The sequence below is a fragment of the Odontomachus brunneus genome, unplaced genomic scaffold (assembly GCF_010583005.1).
Source record: "Odontomachus brunneus isolate Ranch 3 - 2012 unplaced genomic scaffold, Obru_v1 Obru_scaffold_074, whole genome shotgun sequence".
Taxonomy (NCBI): domain Eukaryota; kingdom Metazoa; phylum Arthropoda; class Insecta; order Hymenoptera; family Formicidae; genus Odontomachus; species Odontomachus brunneus.
In genome coordinates this window covers 1,015,531-1,034,900 of record NW_022639524.1, presented here as the reverse complement: position 1 = coordinate 1,034,900, position 19,370 = coordinate 1,015,531, and the positions used below count along the sequence as shown (strand labels likewise).

General features: G+C 37.4%; 4 protein-coding genes across 10 annotated transcripts in view; 3 read left to right on the top strand and 1 right to left on the bottom strand.

The window, feature by feature from the left end:
- Positions 1-3: 3 nt before the first annotated feature.
- Positions 4-6,826, top strand: LOC116847163 (protein Ycf2). 3 transcript variants are annotated; one of them, XM_032821873.1, is made up of 10 exons: positions 4-201; positions 1,396-1,437; positions 1,770-1,967; positions 2,086-2,481; positions 2,548-2,858; positions 2,940-3,027; positions 3,244-3,318; positions 3,578-3,850; positions 3,942-4,289; positions 5,434-6,826. In XM_032821873.1, exons 1-10 carry the CDS (start codon positions 150-152, stop codon positions 5,631-5,633), a joined length of 1,983 nt encoding a protein of 660 aa, XP_032677764.1. In that variant the 5' UTR covers positions 4-149; the 3' UTR covers positions 5,634-6,826. The 3 variants fall into 3 exon arrangements, with proteins under 3 accessions (XP_032677764.1, XP_032677763.1, XP_032677765.1); XM_032821872.1 differs by having other exon boundaries at positions 1,393-1,437; XM_032821874.1 differs by lacking the exon at positions 1,396-1,437.
- Positions 6,220-14,898, bottom strand: LOC116847162 (U2 snRNP-associated SURP motif-containing protein). Of its 3 annotated transcripts, none has more exons than XM_032821870.1 (20): positions 14,582-14,898; positions 14,465-14,508; positions 14,135-14,251; positions 13,963-14,059; positions 13,563-13,877; positions 13,150-13,214; positions 12,874-13,039; positions 12,523-12,686; positions 11,925-11,984; positions 11,376-11,419; positions 11,125-11,229; positions 10,809-11,036; positions 10,439-10,681; positions 8,689-8,875; positions 8,436-8,622; positions 8,174-8,307; positions 8,004-8,092; positions 7,723-7,882; positions 7,501-7,649; positions 6,220-7,320 (listed from the first exon to the last, which is right to left on the bottom strand). In XM_032821870.1, the coding sequence occupies exons 2-20, from the start codon at positions 14,486-14,488 to the stop codon at positions 7,032-7,034; spliced, it is 2,823 nt and encodes a 940-aa protein (XP_032677761.1). In that variant the 5' UTR covers positions 14,489-14,508; positions 14,582-14,898; the 3' UTR covers positions 6,220-7,031. The 3 variants fall into 3 exon arrangements, with proteins under 3 accessions (XP_032677761.1, XP_032677762.1, XP_032677760.1); XM_032821869.1 differs by having other exon boundaries at positions 7,032-7,320; positions 14,619-14,898; XM_032821871.1 differs by lacking the exon at positions 14,465-14,508 and having other exon boundaries at positions 14,619-14,898.
- Positions 14,899-15,266: 368 nt separating this feature from the next.
- Positions 15,267-15,908, top strand: LOC116847168. Its single transcript, XM_032821882.1, has 2 exons — positions 15,267-15,454; positions 15,636-15,908. Exons 1-2 carry the CDS (start codon positions 15,327-15,329, stop codon positions 15,871-15,873), a joined length of 366 nt encoding a protein of 121 aa, XP_032677773.1. The 5' UTR covers positions 15,267-15,326; the 3' UTR covers positions 15,874-15,908.
- Positions 15,694-19,370, top strand: part of LOC116847161 — a 22,573-nt gene continuing 18,896 nt past the window's right edge. The window contains exon 1 of one of the 3 annotated variants that reach the window (XM_032821868.1): positions 15,694-16,276. In XM_032821868.1, the coding sequence (XP_032677759.1) occupies positions 16,268-16,276 (9 nt within the window). In that variant the 5' untranslated portion in view covers positions 15,694-16,267. The other 2 variants (XM_032821866.1, XM_032821867.1) reach the window with 2 other exon arrangements.

The following is a 19,370-nucleotide window of genomic DNA, read 5'->3' as shown; positions in this document are numbered from 1 at the left end:
TTTTCGTGGTTGGCAGTGTCGCTCCATCATCCGCAAATCAAATGTTTGTAGAATAGTGCGGCGGGCGTGTTCGACGTTTGAAAATTCGAATTCCTCGAGACGATCGGCTGCTGCTCGAGGAAGTGTGTGTATATTCCGCTCGTCGAACGATGTCCGGTGATGTGCAGCCAAGAAAGCGAAAGGACAAGCGGCGCAAAAAAGGTAAAAACGGAGCAGCGGTGCGCGTACGTGCTCGAGCGAGCTCAATTGACATCGCCGCTTTCGTAACACGGATCCCACGGTACGATATTTTTAGCGACACGTTTGTTTTCTTTATTTTTATCCCCGGCAATGATACGTACTCTTACTGTTTTCACCGTAACGCGCGTTCCTCGTTTTCTCTCTCATTGTCTTCCTCCTTCGTTTCTGAAAAATATGAGTCTGTTTTTTTCGCACTTACGATTTTTTTGGCCTTTCAGGATTATTGCGATGTTCCAAGCGTTTTTACGATCATGAGCGTGCCGACTATTGCAATATCACGAGTACAATACCCGAGAACATAGTCGTGAGATTATAATATCACGAGCGCATAATGCAATTTTATACTTGCTCCTTTCGATGCCAAAAATATCCGTGCATTACAGCTTGTTCATTGCTTGAGTGTGTATGCGACACACATTTCATCACAATTTTTATCTATTTTTACATAAATTCGGCATGTCTCACCAACATGGATTTTTACGACTGATTTATTGGAGTGACAAACACACACGTTGTGTTCCAAATTGCTTCTTTTAATATAAAAAAAAGTGCGAATTAATATATTAATGGAAAATATATGTAATTGCTGTCATTTTCTGAAAAATTTGCCTCACTGAAAAGTTATAAAACACTTTATTTTTGGATATGACTAATTTATATAGAGGTACTTCATGTTTTATTTTGGTTTCATATCAAATAACATTTAATATGATCCTTGGCTCATGCAAACGATTAGATATTTATCGATATAATCCTCACTTGATATGGAATTTCGATCGATTCAAGAAAGTTTGGCAAAGCTCCTTAAGAAACTGTGGGTTTTAGAAGCTCGGGCCAACCTACCTTTTAGCTTTCAAAAATAGATTAAACTGTATTATCCGGTCCAAAAGCATTTCTCGTTAAGTTACTTATGAATGCAGCTCAATTTTTCATACGTATTTTTAAGTTTCTGCCTATACATTAATTTTATATATATATATATATATATATATATATATATATATATATATATATATATATATATATAAAGACTATATATGGATAATGCCAAAGGAAATCGTATCTTACATTGTTTGCGCACCCCTAAAAATCTTCTATAAATTAGAGTATGTGTGCTATATTTAGTATCACCTATTTTCCGTACCTTTCTAGCAGATGGGGAATACACTATACAAAGGATACGTGGTGCAAGTATCGGTACGGCATAATTTTTTCTTAGTCGTAGGTATTTCATCTTCCTTAATTTTTTCCTATGCGTTTCTTTAATAAAAACGGTGTTTGTATATATGAGGTGAGACGACAAATTTCGTACAATATGACGTAAAATTTAAACATTATATTATGTGAAACATATATAACATGTATTAAATAATTGGGATATTTCTCTTTGTGTTCTGATCTCTTGTTCTTTTTATTTTCTTAATTCTTCTTTATTTAAATTTCCCTATAAAATATCAAATATGTTAAGTATGTATAAAAAATGATGTTATTAATACATTAAGCTACTTAATCTGTTATATCATATTTAGACGATGAAGATACTGGGACTCCACCGCCTACTTTGATCAGCCCGACCGATACTTCTGCGGAAAATGTGTCTATTCATATCTATAAAGAAAGCAGCACAGGCGGACATTGGTGTGCACGTATCATATTCTTTGTTTTACTAGCCGTTCTCGTTGGACTGATCGGTATAATAATCTTTGAACACAGAGGGACTACAGATGGTAAATAACAGAATAAAATCCTTTAATTATAAAACATTAAGTTTCTTAAGGAACTTAGAAGAGGCAAAAATAATTTATGCTTGACATCATATCTCAACAATTTATTTTATATGTTAAGTCGACACGCCAGTAGCATCGTCACGATGGGCAAATATATTTGAAGGCTGGGTAGATGATTCGTTACCTAGTCATGGTGACGAGCCACACGATCAGGGTGAAACATCAGAAGCGAGTGAAGAAGCATTAGAGGAGGAGGAAGAAAAAGAGGAGCATGACGAGGAAGAATCTGCAGAAGCTGAGAAGGAAGAGGAAGAAGGGGAAGGAAGTATAGAACAGGAAGATGAAGGAGATGAAGGAATCGGCGAAGAAGAAGAAGAAGAAACTGATGAAAGAGAAACAGGAGAAGAAGAAGAAGAGGAGGAGGAAATAGATGAGGAAGAAGGAAATGAACAAGAAGGAGAAGAAGAGGAAGAAGAGGAAGAAGACAATGCAGAATCTGAGGAGGCAGTAGATGGTACGTGAAACGCGTAAAGCCTACAAATACTTGTTTATAATAATAATTTTCTTTCCTTGTCTTTAGATGTTGATAGCAAAGAAGACCAAGAAGAAGACGAAGGTATTGACGAAGGGGAAGCCGATGAAGAAGAAGACGATGATGCACAACAAGAATTCGACGATAATAGTATATTAGAAGAGATTGATAATACAAATGAAGATGACGATGCGGATGAAGAAACTGATATACCTGACAATTTTGATGCGGAATTTGACGCTAGTACTGAGGCAGCTGACGACAGTTTGGAGGACAAGGATAATGATGTGTCTGAAGAATTCACGGGTATACCTGGTGTTAATGATATCGACGATAATAGTGCGGAACCCCTAGAAGAGGTACGTTTTGTTACCTTTATTACTTTTGTACATCATGTCATACTCGTAATTAAGGATTAATGCTTTATGCCTTTTTATCAGATAGAAAGTGAAGAACCTGAAGAAGATGTAAGTGATGGAGACAGTGAACCTGAAGAAGAAGAAGAGATCGAAGAAGAATCTCCTAGCGGTGAGTAACTGTAATCTGCGAGGCAACAAACGCATTAAAAAAATACTTTTGAATAATTACGTATGATGAACTATTGACATAATCCTCCATGCTCATAGTTTGTTTAATTCTTTAATATCGCAGTCTTAATTGGCAGACAAAAATGTCGCTGTTACATATTACAATACTTTTCTATGGTAAAGAAATAACATCAGAAATAACATATGGTGGTTACAGTGGCTGTGAAGTTCGGAGTCGGTGTTGCACTTCTCGTTGCTGCACATTTCGTTCTCGTTAGACGGTGGAACAACGGTAAATTCTATGTTACACACATTACCTCATTTCGACACATTTCTTCCTGGTTAGGATTATTTAGACGTATCAGATGTGAAATAGATTTCAGGTATAATATTGTCGTATACACTTTTTTGTAATTACAAAGTCAAATTGAAAAGTCACAGGTAAGTAATTTTTGATACAGATGAATTTATCATAGATAAAAAAAATCTCAGTGTTTACCTAATAACTGATTATATATTTATTCACAACACTGCGTGATTTAATTTTTCAGTTGATATTTCTTCACGGAATACAACCGACACATCTGACTTTGCAAGACGCAATACAATAGTTTCACCTCCTCATATTAAACAAGTAATCAAAACAGTTGAAAATATTGAAAGTAAAGTACGTGCGCAATCGCAAGTAGAAACTTATGAAGACTTAAGGTCTAAGTACAGTAATCTGCAAGAAGAAAATGTTCTAACTGATGTAGAGAAACTAATCCCACAAAGTGGAGTGAAAGAAAAAGATGTACGGTCAACTCAAGGCAAAGCTAAAGAAGGTGCGGTTAATAATATTTTGTCATTTTTTCTTACATCTTCCATATAAACTGCATGTTTCACAACTTTATTTATTATATTTTTTAATTATAGAAATTAGTGAAAATCGAGGTCAATCTAAAATAATATCATCTGAAGAAGAGGAAGAAGAAGATGATGATTACGAAGGTGACGAATTAGAAATATCAGAAGGCGAGCGTATTTCTGGTGCAGAAGATTATGAAGAAGAAGAGGTAGAAGAAGAAGAAGAGGAGGAGGAGGAGGAAGAAGAAGATGAGGAAATTGAAAATGTGGACGATTCGGAGTTAATAGCTAAGCTTGATGCAAAATATGGAAAATTACCTACTCCTCAAGATAGTGAAGCTGAAGAAGAAGAGCAGGAAGAAGAAGAGGAAGAAGAAGAAGAAGAAGAGGAACATGATGAATTGCCAGAATGGAAACGTAAATAAAAAAATTATTAAGTAATATACATTTTGAATGCATATATATATATATATATATATATATACATATAGAAATAGAATTTCTCCAGTATTCTCTTATTTTTAATGATTAATAGTATAGTTTTGTCTATACCTATTTAAGTATATATAAATAGCCCATTTAACATCGAGCACCAAGTACATTACATCTATGTTACAATCTAAATGTAATATAACACTATATGTTATATCGCATTTACATTGTTGAGTGCGAAATTATAACATAAATGTAATGTAATTAATGCCCGCTGTTGACTGGGAAATATATATTTATATGTATTATAATTCTATCAAATACTTTGTTTTCCCAATTAAATTAAATGACATTACCATCTCATACATATTATCTCACAAGTTTTTTTAAGTATATATAGACGCGTTTGGGCAAATTATCTATTAATTAGTTATAAGTGAATCAAAATTTAGCAGATATGCGATAGTCAAAATGAGCATGGAGGATTATTATTAGATTGTTACAAGTGGCGCTGTATACATACTATTTGAAAAGCATATGTACAATCTCACTTGTTACGTACGTTATATGTGATTTTATCAACTTTTAATTAGAGATAGAAAATAAGAAAACTCGTGTAATTAATTAAATGGATTCCTAAATCGGTCACAGTACAGCAACGTGAAACATCAATATGACATATTGTGATAGGATTGAGCGTTTGGAGCACTAGGTGTTGGTTTAAAAGTTCAAGTCTGGTGATACAGAACTTGAAAATTTGTTTGAAAGACATGTATGATTGCCGAAACAAATGTATGTCTGACAGTTAAAAAAATATTTTATTTTTAACTAATTATAAAAAGATTTAAACCGTATAAGAATTTAGCAAACCCAGACAACATAATAACTAAATTGGAACATAAGACGTCTTAAAGATAATCTTTAAGACGCCTTAAAGACATTTATACGTAAATCGTCTGAAAGACATTTTAAAGATTATCTTTAAGACGTCTTATATCCCTATTTTAGACATTATGTTGTCTGGGAAACTATTTATAAAAGTTGATAAATTAATTCAAATATAATTTGTAATTTTCAGTAATGTAATTTTTGAGAAATTATTTACGTTTTAAACTATTTTTGTAAACAGATGTTAAAACGCCAAAGGACTCCCAAACGAGAAGACCTACTCAACAATCAACAGGAATAAAAAATAAAGAAGCAGATACTACTCAAGCTAAAGGTGGAGGAAAAGTTCATAATTTTAATAACGTGTCAAATACTGATGACGTAACCGTTCATGAAGAAAATGAGTCTAAGGTACCTCAAATTGGAGAATTTCTCGATTAGAATATATGTGCGCGTTCCTGTAAGATAATTTTGATATAAACTTGTTTTCTCAAGCAATGAGAAAAATTACTGTTTTCTGTACAAACGATCCTACGTTTGTATTGTACATTATTAACACAATGTGTGATTTGCAGTTTCCAAATATTAGAATACCAGTCAATTTCATGTATATAGAAAAATTATAATCTTCGTATTTCTCCATATTCTTATTTTTCATCTATTTATTATCAACTTATTATCTGTTTCACTTTTATTTGTTGTACATAAGAATATCTTGACTTAATTCAAATGTTTCAATTTTGTTAAAAGATTTAACTATTGATATATAACATATATAAAAATGATATATCAAAGACATTAGATTTTTACAAAGAGGACTGATCTAATATATATTTAAAATAGAATTAATACGAAGGAAAAGAAAAAAAATATCACTTTTATCAGATATGTCGTAACTGTCCAAAAATCAATAAATTATACACAAAAATATAGCATGAAAAATTTTAATATATATATATATATTTATATATATATACCCTTGCCTTTTCAAAAGGTCAATGTACAGGCAAAATTAAAACTGCATAGATTCTTTTATATATATAAAGTGATTTATTCGAAATGTTTACAATGCAAGAAAATAATAGTCTTGTTACATGTACAAATAACATTACTTCACTCAGACCTGAAATATTTTCAGGATATTTAACAAATATATGACATATTCTTTTCATGAAAAGAGAGAAAATTATTCTATCTTAATATTTTATATCGGTATGTATATTTTCCTGTTAATTGATTTTCAAACGAGTATGTATTTGAAAGATATTGAATGAGCGCATGCAATATAAAATAAATTTTAGCCCACAGTAAAATATTTTACATCTTCAACGCTTAAGCACTCATGAAAAAGTATATATGTGTTAAATCTTTAAAATTAAAAAAAATTTGATAATACATTGTAATAAATGAAGCTTTTTTCTTTTATTCGTATATTTTTATATAAGAAAATATATATATTAGATAAAACTTGCACGGATCAATTTGATCGAAAGTCACTAGTAGTGAGCGCTTAAGTATTAAAGTTTTATGAAACATATGAATTCTCCTGTTATGCAGCACAAAACATGATACGAAATATTTTATAGTGTAAAAATAAGATTTTTATTTTAAAATAATTAAGTATTGAAAAATTCTATTAGTTACATTTTTCGACGATATAGAGATAGTTGCATGAAGAAATAATTATGATTAAGATAAATCACGTCTGTTCAGTGTTCCATCAAAACCTACCTCATCAATGTGAATGTAGAGTGAGGTAATAAACGTTGTACGCTCTAAAAAATAGAGTATCCGAATTTTTCTGCGAAGAAGGTAATTTCTTAAACAACATATCGTGGTTTAATATTTATGCTTGTGCCTATGTTTACGCGGGGAAGGAGAAGGTGGACTACAAGCTCTATGTTTAGAGGAAGAAGTACGCGGAGGCGGCGGTGGCGACAGAGATGGTGATCTACGTCTTTTCCTATCGCAACGTTCACTAGTGGGAGATCTACGTGATGATCCTCTGCATGAGGAGAAGGAAGGCGATGGTGTACGTCGAATGCGAGGTGGTGATGGGGTAACTGGCACACGTTTCTTATATGGTGATCTAGATCTACGTTTGCAGCGCGGTGATCTGCTGCGAGATCTGAAATATTAGAGTTGTGTATTTCTTTAAAAAATATAAATTAAAGTTTTTTTTATTAATAAATTTCTAAGTTAGGCATTATCAGTATGGAGGATATTTATTATTAGATCTTATTCTATAATATAAAATATATGAAAAAGACAGGAAAAAGAAGCGTATAAAAGTCTGGGACATATTTACCTGTATCTTGTGCCCTTTGCTGATGGACTCGTTGATCGTCTCCGATCTCTGTAATGACTAGGAGATTCCGGCGTTGTGCTCCGTTTCTTTTCTCTTCGTTTATCATCATCACGTTCTTCGCTCTTTAAATCTTTCATCTCTCTCTCGCTCTATCAGTTTTTTTTTGTTTTATATTTTACAATATCATTAAAATAAGCATAATATTATGTACATTAAAATTACCTTTCTTATAAGTTTCTTTCTGTAGTGTTCCACTTGGCCTTGTATCGTCATACCAGATTTTAACGTTCTTCTACCGCTTTCTAATTCATCTTGATATTGCATGATTTTTACTTCGATTTCGCGCAATCTGTTTCGCCTTTCCTCATTGTAATCTCTGCCGCTATTAAGGTAATTTTTTGTGAACACATTCTAATATATATATATATATATATATATATATATATATATTAATGTTAATTATGTAACAACGTTATTATCAGATGCAACAAAAGAAATTTTACCTAGAATCCATACTAGTATCTTGGGAATTAGAATCTTCATTTTGACCTAACTCTTCCCACTTGCTGGTGGTCATTGCCTGTGCTTCCACCTAATAATAAAATTGGCGTTATAAATAAGTTTCTCATGGAAAAATATATAATAATATTATTTATCGCCAATATTTTAAGACCTGATCAGGGTCGACAGTTTCCCATCGCGAAGGAACAAATCCAGCCGGCATTGACGATTTCTTTTCATCTTCTTTGTTTCGTGCATTCGTGCTGTCGTCATCGTCCATAGGCACTCCATCGATGTCTTCATCCACTGTGGCAAATAAACGTTTCATTAAACGTATAAATGCTATATTATGTATTTATACGCATTTGTACGCGCGCTTATTTATTACATATTTATACTATACCACATACTTATTTCGAAAAGAAGATACTTACTTGGCACTCCATCGATATCGTCATAATTTGAAGTCGCTTGAGGTGTGAGGCCATGTTTCATAGCACCTTTCAACAAAGCAGCACCATCCAACGGTACTCCATCCAAGTCTTCAGTACCATCCCCGTCAACATCTGACAATGGTGCACCATCGATATCTTCATCATTTTCCGGCTCAGGCTCGTCCATCTTAAAAAGAGATTACCGATAAACGTCCTGTCCCCACACACACATATTTATAAATGTATGATTTACCAAAACAAGTCCTAAGAAAGTATTCTGTAATTTAACTAAAAAATCTCTCGGGTACACTGCCCAATCTTCCCATGCTCTGAACATTCGCATAACACGAACTTTGAATCCTTCAGCCTTCAATCTACTATCAAATTGTTTATATGCTTGGTGGACTTCGTTAAAGATATCTAGAAGACGTGTCTCAAACCTGTATAAAAAATACAAATAAAATATTATAATATTATAATCATAATAATTATAATATATATTATAATCATAAAATATAATATTATAAATTATACATAAATTATACTATATTTTCTAATACAATCGCGAAATACTTTATCGAATATTACACTTACGCCTTTCTAAGGGATTGGAATTAAATGCGGAGAAATCGAAAATAATGAGATTCAGGAGGGGAGGTGGGAGAAATGAGCTGGAGATGGAAGGGGAGGGTGATTGAGGAAGTGAGAAAATTCAGATATTTAGGATGTTTTGCAAAAAAATGGGGGACAGGAAGAACATGTTAGGGAAAGGGTGAGAAGGGGGGCGATGGTAATGGGTCAGATGTGGAGAATAGGGAAAAGAAGATTTAAAGGGGACTAGGGGAGGAGGATGTGGTTGTTTAATTCGTTGGTGTGATCGGTGATGGGATATGGGGTGGAGGTGTGGGGTTGGAAGGAGAGAGAAGGAATGGAAAGGTTGCATGATAGGTTTCTGAAGTGGGTTATGGGGGTGAAATAGGGGACGCCAGGGTATATATTGACGGAAAAGCTACAAAGGGAAAAGATAAGGGAAAGAGCGGGAAAGATAGCGTAGGGATTCGAGAAAAGGATGGAGGAAGGTAGGGGCAGTGAGATAGCGAGAAGGTGTTGGGAGGAGATGAGAGGGAGGATGAAAAGAGGGAAAGAAGTGGGGAAATGAGAGAATGAAAGAAGAAGTTTCTTTGAGGATAGAAGAATGAGTATAGGGGAAGTAGAAGAGGAGCGGGAGAGGGAGGAGGTGGGCTTCGAGAAAGTGATTAGAAGGGAAAAAATAATGCAAAAAGAGGAAAAATGGGGTAAGATAAGGAAAGCGAAATATAATAAATAGTGCAAATATGTAAAAGGAGAGGGGGTACCGGGGTATTTGAAGAAGGGATAGGGGAGAGTAGGTGGCAGAGGGTGGCAAAGTTTAGGATTATAAGTTTAGGAGATGGCATGAGGGATAACTGGTATTGGAAGGGGGAAGAGGGAAGAAAGTGTAGGATATATAGGTTCAGGGAGGAATCATGGGAGCATGTATAGGAGGAGTGTTTGGGATGGGGGGACGGAAGGAGTTGGCAAGAGATGGTGGAAACAGTGCTGGAAGAGTAAGGGGAGGGAGAAAAGTGGCTGAAAAGGCAAGAAGTTAGAAGTGGCAAGAAGAGAGGGAGATGGGGGATGGAAGGATAGGAGGAAAGAGGAAAAGGTAGGAGGAGTGATTGAGGAGGATGGATAATGAGGAAGATAGAAAGGTGAGTGGAAGCTGTGTGGGAGAGAAAGGAGAGAATGGTGTTAGGAGGATTAGAGTGAATGAAGGAGAGAATGTTTCGCGGAATACAGCGGAAGCAGAGGTCCTCAGGCTAGGCAGAGCGTTGTAGAAGTAGATAGGCATGGATAGGTGTGGGGGATATGTGTGTAAAATTTTAGATGTAGTATAGATGTAAGTTAGAGGTAAGATAGAAATAAGTAAATTTGTAATGGATTGTAACCCCGAGGGGAACAATAAATTAATTATATATACTTACGCCTTTCTATATATAGTAGCATTAGTCACTTTAACTCCACAGTTGTGCAATATATCAGATATCAAGTATAATCTTGAAATTTTTTTATTTACTGGAGTTTGTAATATCGATAGCGACTCTGAAATACAATCACAAATCTCCTCTGCCGCTTCTGCATGTTCTATACAAAATACCATTGCTTCTGCAACTTTTATTCGTTCAGGTGATATGTTTCGCAATAAATCTTCTAAACGATCTCGCTGACTATGAAGAAATGGAACAAGTTTAAAAATGTTATCATATATATTCTTCATAAACAGGACTGTAGCACTTTATTGACAATTGAATTAAGAAACGTATGTAAAAAATGTATATTATAGTTTCCTATTACCTGTTTGAAAGGCTACCCCTTCTAGGCTCTTGTCTCTCTTCCATTTCTATGAGTTCCTCCGGCATTCCTTGTGTCCAAGGGTTGATCGGTGGTGGTCTCCATACGCTTCCACCTTTGAACATTCTAAAATCTTCCGTGTGCCACTCCTTTTGTCCGTCTCCTTGTAAAATAGAATATAATTTCCAGCGGTAATAAGTGTGTGCGGCGGAATAATTGTCAAATAGAAATCTGAAATAAAATCCTCTTATTAATTTAGTTTTTAATTATGACGAGGAATATATGGATTAACATATATTTTCACATATCAGTATCTCACCTGAACATTGGATTATTCAGTTCTCTATTCATAATCATTGCTTCAAACATTGGTCCTTCACGTATTACAAATTCCACCATTCTATGTATTAACATGACTAAGTTCCTATAACGCACAACTTCATTAAGTATACACTCACATCAATCTCCGTTGACACGAAATATCACATACAAACATAGAAATATGACTTATAGACTTATATTTCTTGTACTTACAGACCTCTCACATTATATTATTAAAATTACAAATACCTTTCTGTTGGTATAACCACTTTGACAACAGCATTCTGCAAAACCTGATAGTCCAGATAGTACAACAGTGACAGATGACAGGGCGTTCCAATCCAAAATGCCAAAATTGTGTGTACCCCAAGAATGGTCGCCAACAAATTAATACAACACAATTCGTAAACGCAAATTAGAGTTGCTTTTTTTGTGCAAAGGAACTCGTGTTTCAAACCGTAACACAAAGATATAAATATATTCATCATTCTATATCGTTATTAATGTCTTTGTATGCAAAATGCTTACGTTCTATAGAGAACTTACCAATTTTACCCACTTAGAACATTACCTTCTTCAAGTTCTCTTTTATATACAGATTATATATGAATTTGTGCGAGAGTCTATGATGATTCTTAATTATAGGTAACGGTACACAAGGAATTTTATAAATAAAACAAGCATCGAGATCATTCAGACTAAATATCTAATTGAAGTTACTAAACGTTGGAGGTATATATCTTGTTATCGTCAACGTAATATATACTACAATTCTGAAGTCAGAAGGGATAATTTTACCTTTTCAAAGTTTTCCTTTTCCTGCGGGTCCGCGGTCTGGATGTTGCGGATACGTGGTATCTGAGATTATGTTCCAAAAATGGTTATACGATTCCAACGTAAATTAGCAAGGAAAAGTTATTATGGCAATTTCTTATCAATCGTCTTGAAGTATCGTTTTATCGATCGCACGGCAAATATGAAGACGAATTATCGTAAAACCATGTAAAAACCATTTTATTGCGTAATACTATTTTGAGAGCAATTTATTCGATATGTGCGTGTTAGATTGCATATAATAAAGATGATTCAACTTGAAGATGTTGAATCAATGAGATTAAGCGCAAAATGTGTTTCGTCAGACCTTCCTTAGTATTTTTCGCAAAAGGATTTAGCCTTAGTATAGTATTAGATTTTGCCTTTTTTAATCCTGCGACTACTGACATACTTATGCAATAAAAAAAAAAAAAAAAAGAAGTAGAGCTACATAATACATAAATATGTATTCGGAACGTGATTATCCTCGAGGGTAATTTCAAGTAAGAAGAAAACGAAATCGTTTAAACGCATATTTGAGCATTTTATTAATTGCGCTCCTCAATTGCTTTATTTCGTGTACCTTGTGTCTGTCGCGACGATGCGGTTGAGCATTAAACGGAAGACCAGACTGAGGTGGTGGCTGCGTGATGTCCATCAAAGCGGGCGGAATATAAATAGGGTAAGGCGGAATTGGTACACTCTTTCCCCAGCCTAACTTCATCTCATACTGCATTATGTCGCGACCTACCTCATCATATTGTGGTAACATGTCTTTAATGTTCTCATTATAAGTCGAATATAAAATCATTATAAGTGATTATAGAAAAAATAGCGAATAAACAGATAAATAAAAAATTATATACATAAATGGATGAACTTGTTTTTTATACACAGCTTAAGTCTTTTGAAAACACTCTTGCCATATTCTCACCATTGAGATTTTTCAGTGCCCGTTCTCCATCTTTACGGCTCATGAATGCAACGAAACCACAGTTCCTTTGTCTGGCTTTCTCTTCATCACTGCGTGGCCACATTATCTTTATACTAGCTAATGGCCCATATTTTCCAAATATTTCCATCAGTTGTTGCTCGGTGATCTGTTATAACAGAAAGAGAAAAATATAATATAGTATAATATATTGGTAATAATGGCCATGGTGATATTAATGATAATGGAATAGCCTAGTGTAAAGAAGTAACATTTTACTTTTGGATTCAAATTTCCTAGATATAAGTTTGTAGTATTTGGATCGCCATTGTCGAATGAACCATCTGCAAAACAATAAATTTGTCAGTCTTTGCTATCATAAATACAACACAGGGCAAGATGGCAAGGATAAAGGTAAGGAAGGACAATGGTTACCCTCATATATCAGGGCTAAGAGACGGGGATCATCAACGAAGTTATGCAGATTAGCCTTTCGCGGATCCGGATATGAGGATATACTACCTACTGAAGTTGTAATTATGCTACAGATATAAATGCTATCGTAATAAAAAATACTTGCAATATCATTCCACTACAAGGTTGATCTTATTATCTCATCGAAGAGTTTAAGACCCTAACTACACCAAAATCAAAATATACAGATAAAAACTTTGTGATACCCTTATACATACCTTCCACACATTTCAAAGCAGCCAGCATTGGGTCTTCAGATTGTGCAGATATTACAGTCTTTACCACACCCTTATATTTGTGCCTCTCTTCACGTTCCTCTTGTATCATTTTCAACTCCTCCTTGAATAATTCAAGATTGCTCTTCTTCTTCTCACCTTCTTTCTTCTTCTTTCCCAATCTGTCCATCTTCCTTTCATTTGTACCAAGTAGTCGTGCATATTCTTGAGCCTGTTCAGCTGATGATCTGTTATCAAGTAGTTCTGAAATTTTTGACTGTGGCTTATAAAGCTTTCCCTTTTCTCTTGTATCTTCTTCTGTAAAATAAAAATTATTTATAAATCTAATGATCAGTGTAAGATAAATTTTCCTGAATATATATAAGACTGCAACTATACTTACGTCTTTTGCCTGCATCATATGTTCCTGCTTTAACCCAAACTTTATTGGTTGTTTTGCTAGGTGTTTCTTGAAATGTTGCCACAAATTCTTCAAATGCCTATACACAATATAATAATTGATATAAAGTATTCTGAGATAATAAGAAAGTTAAATAATATAGAGCACTATTTACTTGAGCCGCAGCTTGCTCCTGTTCCTTTTTGCGTTGCTCTTCCAATTCTTTTTTACTCAATGGGCGTTTACCCATTGTACCAATCGAAAAAGCCTTAAGCTTTTGTTCAGCAATTTGCTGTAAATATAAACAAATTCGAGGTTACACAATTAAGAAACATAAATCCAACTCTAAGAAGTAGGTTGTTCTAACTTCTTGATAAATTAACTGATAGTTAAATCATATGTTTGTCTTTGTCTAAATTGAAGGAGAAACAGACAAACATATGATTTAACTATCAGTTAATTTACCAGAAGAAGTTGGAACAATCAGCCTCAAATGAAGTTCTACCTTCATTATAGCCTTATCCGCCATTTGCCCGGATATGTTATAACCTAGAGGTTAACATAAATTAAATTATATCTACACAAACTCCATTACAATTACAGTAAATAAGATTAAACATACAATTGCAATATTAGAAATGTTCGTAGAGAAATCTCACTTTCATTCAAGGAAATATATAACGTTGAGCGGTGATGAACCGAACCGATTCGCACAGTCGTTGGAAAGCACGCGACACAATTCAGTATCACTGTATTTCTTGGTAGTACAATGCTGACGAACCTTCACCGACTTGAACAAAGCTCGGTTACGGTAATAGGCAACTGCAAACGTGCATTTTTATTTATTTACACGACTCACCAGACACAAAGTCATAAAACGACATAGCAGAATGATAACGAAATTCATTTCAGAGAACAAACCAGAACAAACTGAAACATAGAGTGGATTCAACAAAGAAAAGACAACTTTTCGATTACACTAGTAAATTACTGACGACTAAAAGTCCCTGCATCAAAAGTTACTTGATGACTCCTCGAGGAAGAGCGACCCATCTGTGTATTTGCAATCCATGAATATATATTCGACATTTATCGATTAGAGAGAGCTCGACATCGTCGGCAAAGACGCCACCGGATTAATTATCAATTCCAATATCCGCCGCACATAACGACGGCGCTGCAGTCGCCAATCAAGCGGACGATATGAAATAAGTCGATATCGATTATTTTGTCCTTCACCTCCCCTAGCTTCGAACGGGACGATTGCAACGGACGACGGTAAGAGCGCGTATATTACGGAAAATAAAACGTGATGTGATGTCACAGCCGGCACGATTTTGCCGCAAATCAGGTATTCCTATTTTTCTATGTTTGGAATCCCGCGAATCGAAAACACAAATAATGCATACATTATGCGAAACGTGAATCAAATAACACCCGGCGGCGAGGTGTACGATTGCAAAATGGCGAACGGAAAAGCAATTTGGGAACAAAAGTGAGTCCACTTTACTATTATAAGTGATACTATTTACAAACGCGCATAACCTTGAAAATCACGCTGAAGATAGCCTCTCGGCAGTACACCAATACGACACTCGTTCTATTATTGTCAGGAAAACTCGAAATATCAACGCCAAGTTGATATTTTTTTTACACGTCATTATGTGTTTCGACAGCAATCGGTATATCGGAGTAAGGACGTTCCGCAGATGCTCAGTAGCCGCGAGACATCCACGCAATAATCTCGGCATAGTCGAGTACGTCGATTCGAGTACGATTTTACCTCTCTCCGCTCCGTCGACCCCTTCCGAGCCCGGGCCAAACCCACAAACCCCAACCCAGGACGAAGATATTTTGGCGCTTCGACGGCGCCTCCACCACCGAACCGGCCAGATCGCGAGGATGTGGTGGTGATTCCACCCCCTACTCTGGTCGCGATACAGCGACGCCTCCGCGCGGCGTCGATCAATAACATTGTCGCCGGACGACGCCGACGTCGAGAGCGTCGTCGCGCTTGCAAGGGATCAGCGCGAGGCGACGCGGACGGGACGGGATAGGACAGAACACGACGCGAAGCGTCGTGTCATCATCGTCGTCGTGAAAGTCGTTACACCATACGTTGTACCAGCAGATTTGGGCGAGATACGTGCGCGGAAGGAATAACGAGACGACATCGACCGCGGCGGTAACGTGGGAATGCGAGTGACGTTCTCGTCGCGCTTTTCCACGAGGTTCGAGGAACGCGCGAGATCGAACGCGAACGAGGGGCAACCGTATATCGTCGAGTCGTCGAGGTCCCACCCACGACATGGCCAAGGTGAGTCTCGTCGAGGAACAAGATTACGTCGGGGGTATTCGATAACATCGATTGCGTGAGCGAGACGTTGCGATTGATTCGCGAATAACGCGATGCTGCCCGCTTCCTCTGAGTTCGCAGAACGCGAAATCGCGCTCTGTGTACGAGATGTTCCGATACTTCCCGGCTTATCCGTTATAGACACCGGCACAACCTCGCGCAGACGACTAGAGAAACGCCACACAATTCGTGACACAAAGAATGCAAAAACGCGGAAGCTATCGCATACGTGATAAAGATCTAATAGTAACGAGCGTGGTGAAAGCAACAGCTATTTATAATTCGACTTTTTATTTACGTTCTAAACGTGTATGTCGGCGCGTGCAGCACAAAGAGCTCGTCGAAAGAAAGAAAAACACTTGACCGATTTGTAAGCGACTCGATCGAACTTGTACATCGAGCTACGTGGAGCCGTGTGACCGTTTGACTTTGCTGTGATCAGGCTGCCGCGCGTATCGACTCACACGTCGCCGATCCATTCGTGAAATCGAGCGTATTGTAAAAGATTTCGTTGGCTTGAGGAACCATAAGACGATCCGTGTATGGCAATGCTGCGAAATAAATCCACAGTTGGTTAGCATGCACGGGACGAAGTATGATGCTGCTTTTACATAATTTAGAGCACGTTCCATCGCGACGGCGCAGACGCGGGTAGGCAATCTGGACACTGGCGAATTTCCCAGTGTCCCGGTTAGAAACGAGCCACGAATACGTGTGGACGTGCGAATTAACGATATGCCGATTGAAACAAGTACACGCGTATGAGTGACATCAAGTAACGGATGAGCAAGTTTTAGAAATGGAACTAACGGAATCTCGCTTTTTTTTTAATCTAGTAAGATAAAAATACCATTGCCCAGACACATGTCTAATCTTGGGCATCTTTATTGTTTTGATCTTTCGATACAAATATTTAAACCTTCAACATAAAATATGTACATACACTGAATGTATTCTATGTTGAAAAAGTTTAAATATTCACGCTTAAAAACTCAAACACGATAAGAATGTTGAGGAATCGGTATTTTTACTTTATGAGCTGACCCGACCGAGACTTGGTGCTTTATCATGGTGCGTGCAACTAAGCTACACCCACGCATATATGTATTTATATATATATATATATTTGTATATCTATCGGGGCGTTCGATAAGTTCGTAGAAAGATTTATGCGAAGGGTTGAAGGCCGATAGTTTTATAGTTGGCTATAAACTTATGTATGTAAGAAAACATGTACTAAGGTCATTTTTTTTATTGGCATATGGTGAATTGGAAGAAACGAAAAAAAAATAAAATTGTGCCTGATTATGGAAGTATCGGCCAAAATCTCTGTGAACTTATCAATCAATCTATAATATGTAAAACCATGCTGTTGTAATTCCGAGCGATCCAGGAAGACACGGCGCTTGCTCGTACACGATTACGCGATTCAACGTCGCCGTCGCCGGCGTACGCGCATCGTACACCGCCGGCATACGGATTCACGGATTGGTGAATGCAAAAGCCGCGTGTTCCGACAGAATGAAGTAATTGTTGTCGTCGTCATCGACATACGTATACTCGCTAGCTCACCAGCTAGCTAGCTCGCTCGCTCGTTCGCTCGTTCCTTCCTTCGTTCTCTCAATGTGATGAACGTTCTCGCTCGCGAGGCTGCGAATACGTGGCTGGTGGCAACGATAGTAGTGGTGGTGGCGGTGGCGGCGACGGCGGTGGTGGCACCGGGAACACAGACCCAGCAGGTGTAGAGCCGGGGATCGCAAAGCGAATCCGGAACGTTTCATGTATTGTCGTACACGCGTCGGCCGCAACAACACGATCGGCCGTGGCCTGTCGTTAGTCGTTATCGATCCTCCGCCGCGCTTTTACGAGCTTACGTTGCGCGATTCCCGTTTCTTTCTCTTTCACTTCTTCCTCCCCGGTCTCGTCATCGCCTCTTTGTCCCTTTTCGCCGGGGAAAACCGCCGATTCTCGGTACTGTGTGTCAGTGGAAAATTTTCACGATCGACCCACCGTTGTGTATGTGTGTGTGTGTGTGTGTGTGTGAGCGAGCGAGCGATGCCGATAACACGGGGTACGTTCCTCTTACTATAGCCGTTTCTCGCGAGTTCCATCCAGGTGAATGCCGACATCGCGAGCGGAAGAGTAAACAATAGCTTCCACTCTCTCATACGTACACGGTGATTTGCACGATTCATTAAGAAAAGATCGTGTTAACAGTCTATCGGGATTAATTGCTGAATTTCTACGGCATGTAGATCCATCGGTATGCCGTGAGTATACACTTTTGCAGATTCGAACGACCGATAGTCTCAGTCGACGAAATAATCGTCGGTCGTTTCGGGAATTCGCGAGAAACAGATGATCATGAGTGGGAATCGCGATAACCATTGAGTGTGTTTTCGCGATAGCTTATCTACGAAGATCACGTACTTATCGATACTTCTGTCCGCGAGCGGTCCTTCGCGTGACACAAATCGTGCGAGAGCACCGCCGCGCGCGCGAATTTTCCGTCTCGCGAATCGATCGCGGACACACGTCGTCTCGTATCCTCTCGCGCTCGTCGCCTTGTTGACATTGACAATGATAACATTTGTGTGTCTTATGTAATGTTAGATAAGCGATGTTGCTTGCGCCGAAGCAGGAAACTCTAGGTGTGCGCGCGCGCTCTTTACAATTCCGAAAGCGGGCAAACGCGAAACGCTTCTGCCCGCGTTCCTATTCGTCTCGTTAATCTTTTAAACTGATCGAGACAACGTCGCGGGAACTCGGCGATAGTCTATCACGAACGCGTGCGTGCGCGCGGGCGATGCATTCCATTGAAATTATAATCAATTGAAGGTACATAGCACGCTCACGACACTGTCGATAGGCCGTATGTTACAAGTCACGCTGGCGCGCGCTGTTACGCGCATTAACTTGATCGCACAGCACGCGAGTCGCGAGCGATCGCTCGCAATGCAAAATTCCGCGATATTGTATAATAATTCGACGCGCGAGGCGGCCTCTCTCTCTCTCTCTCTCTCTCTCTCTCTCTCTCTCTCTCTCTCTCTCTCTC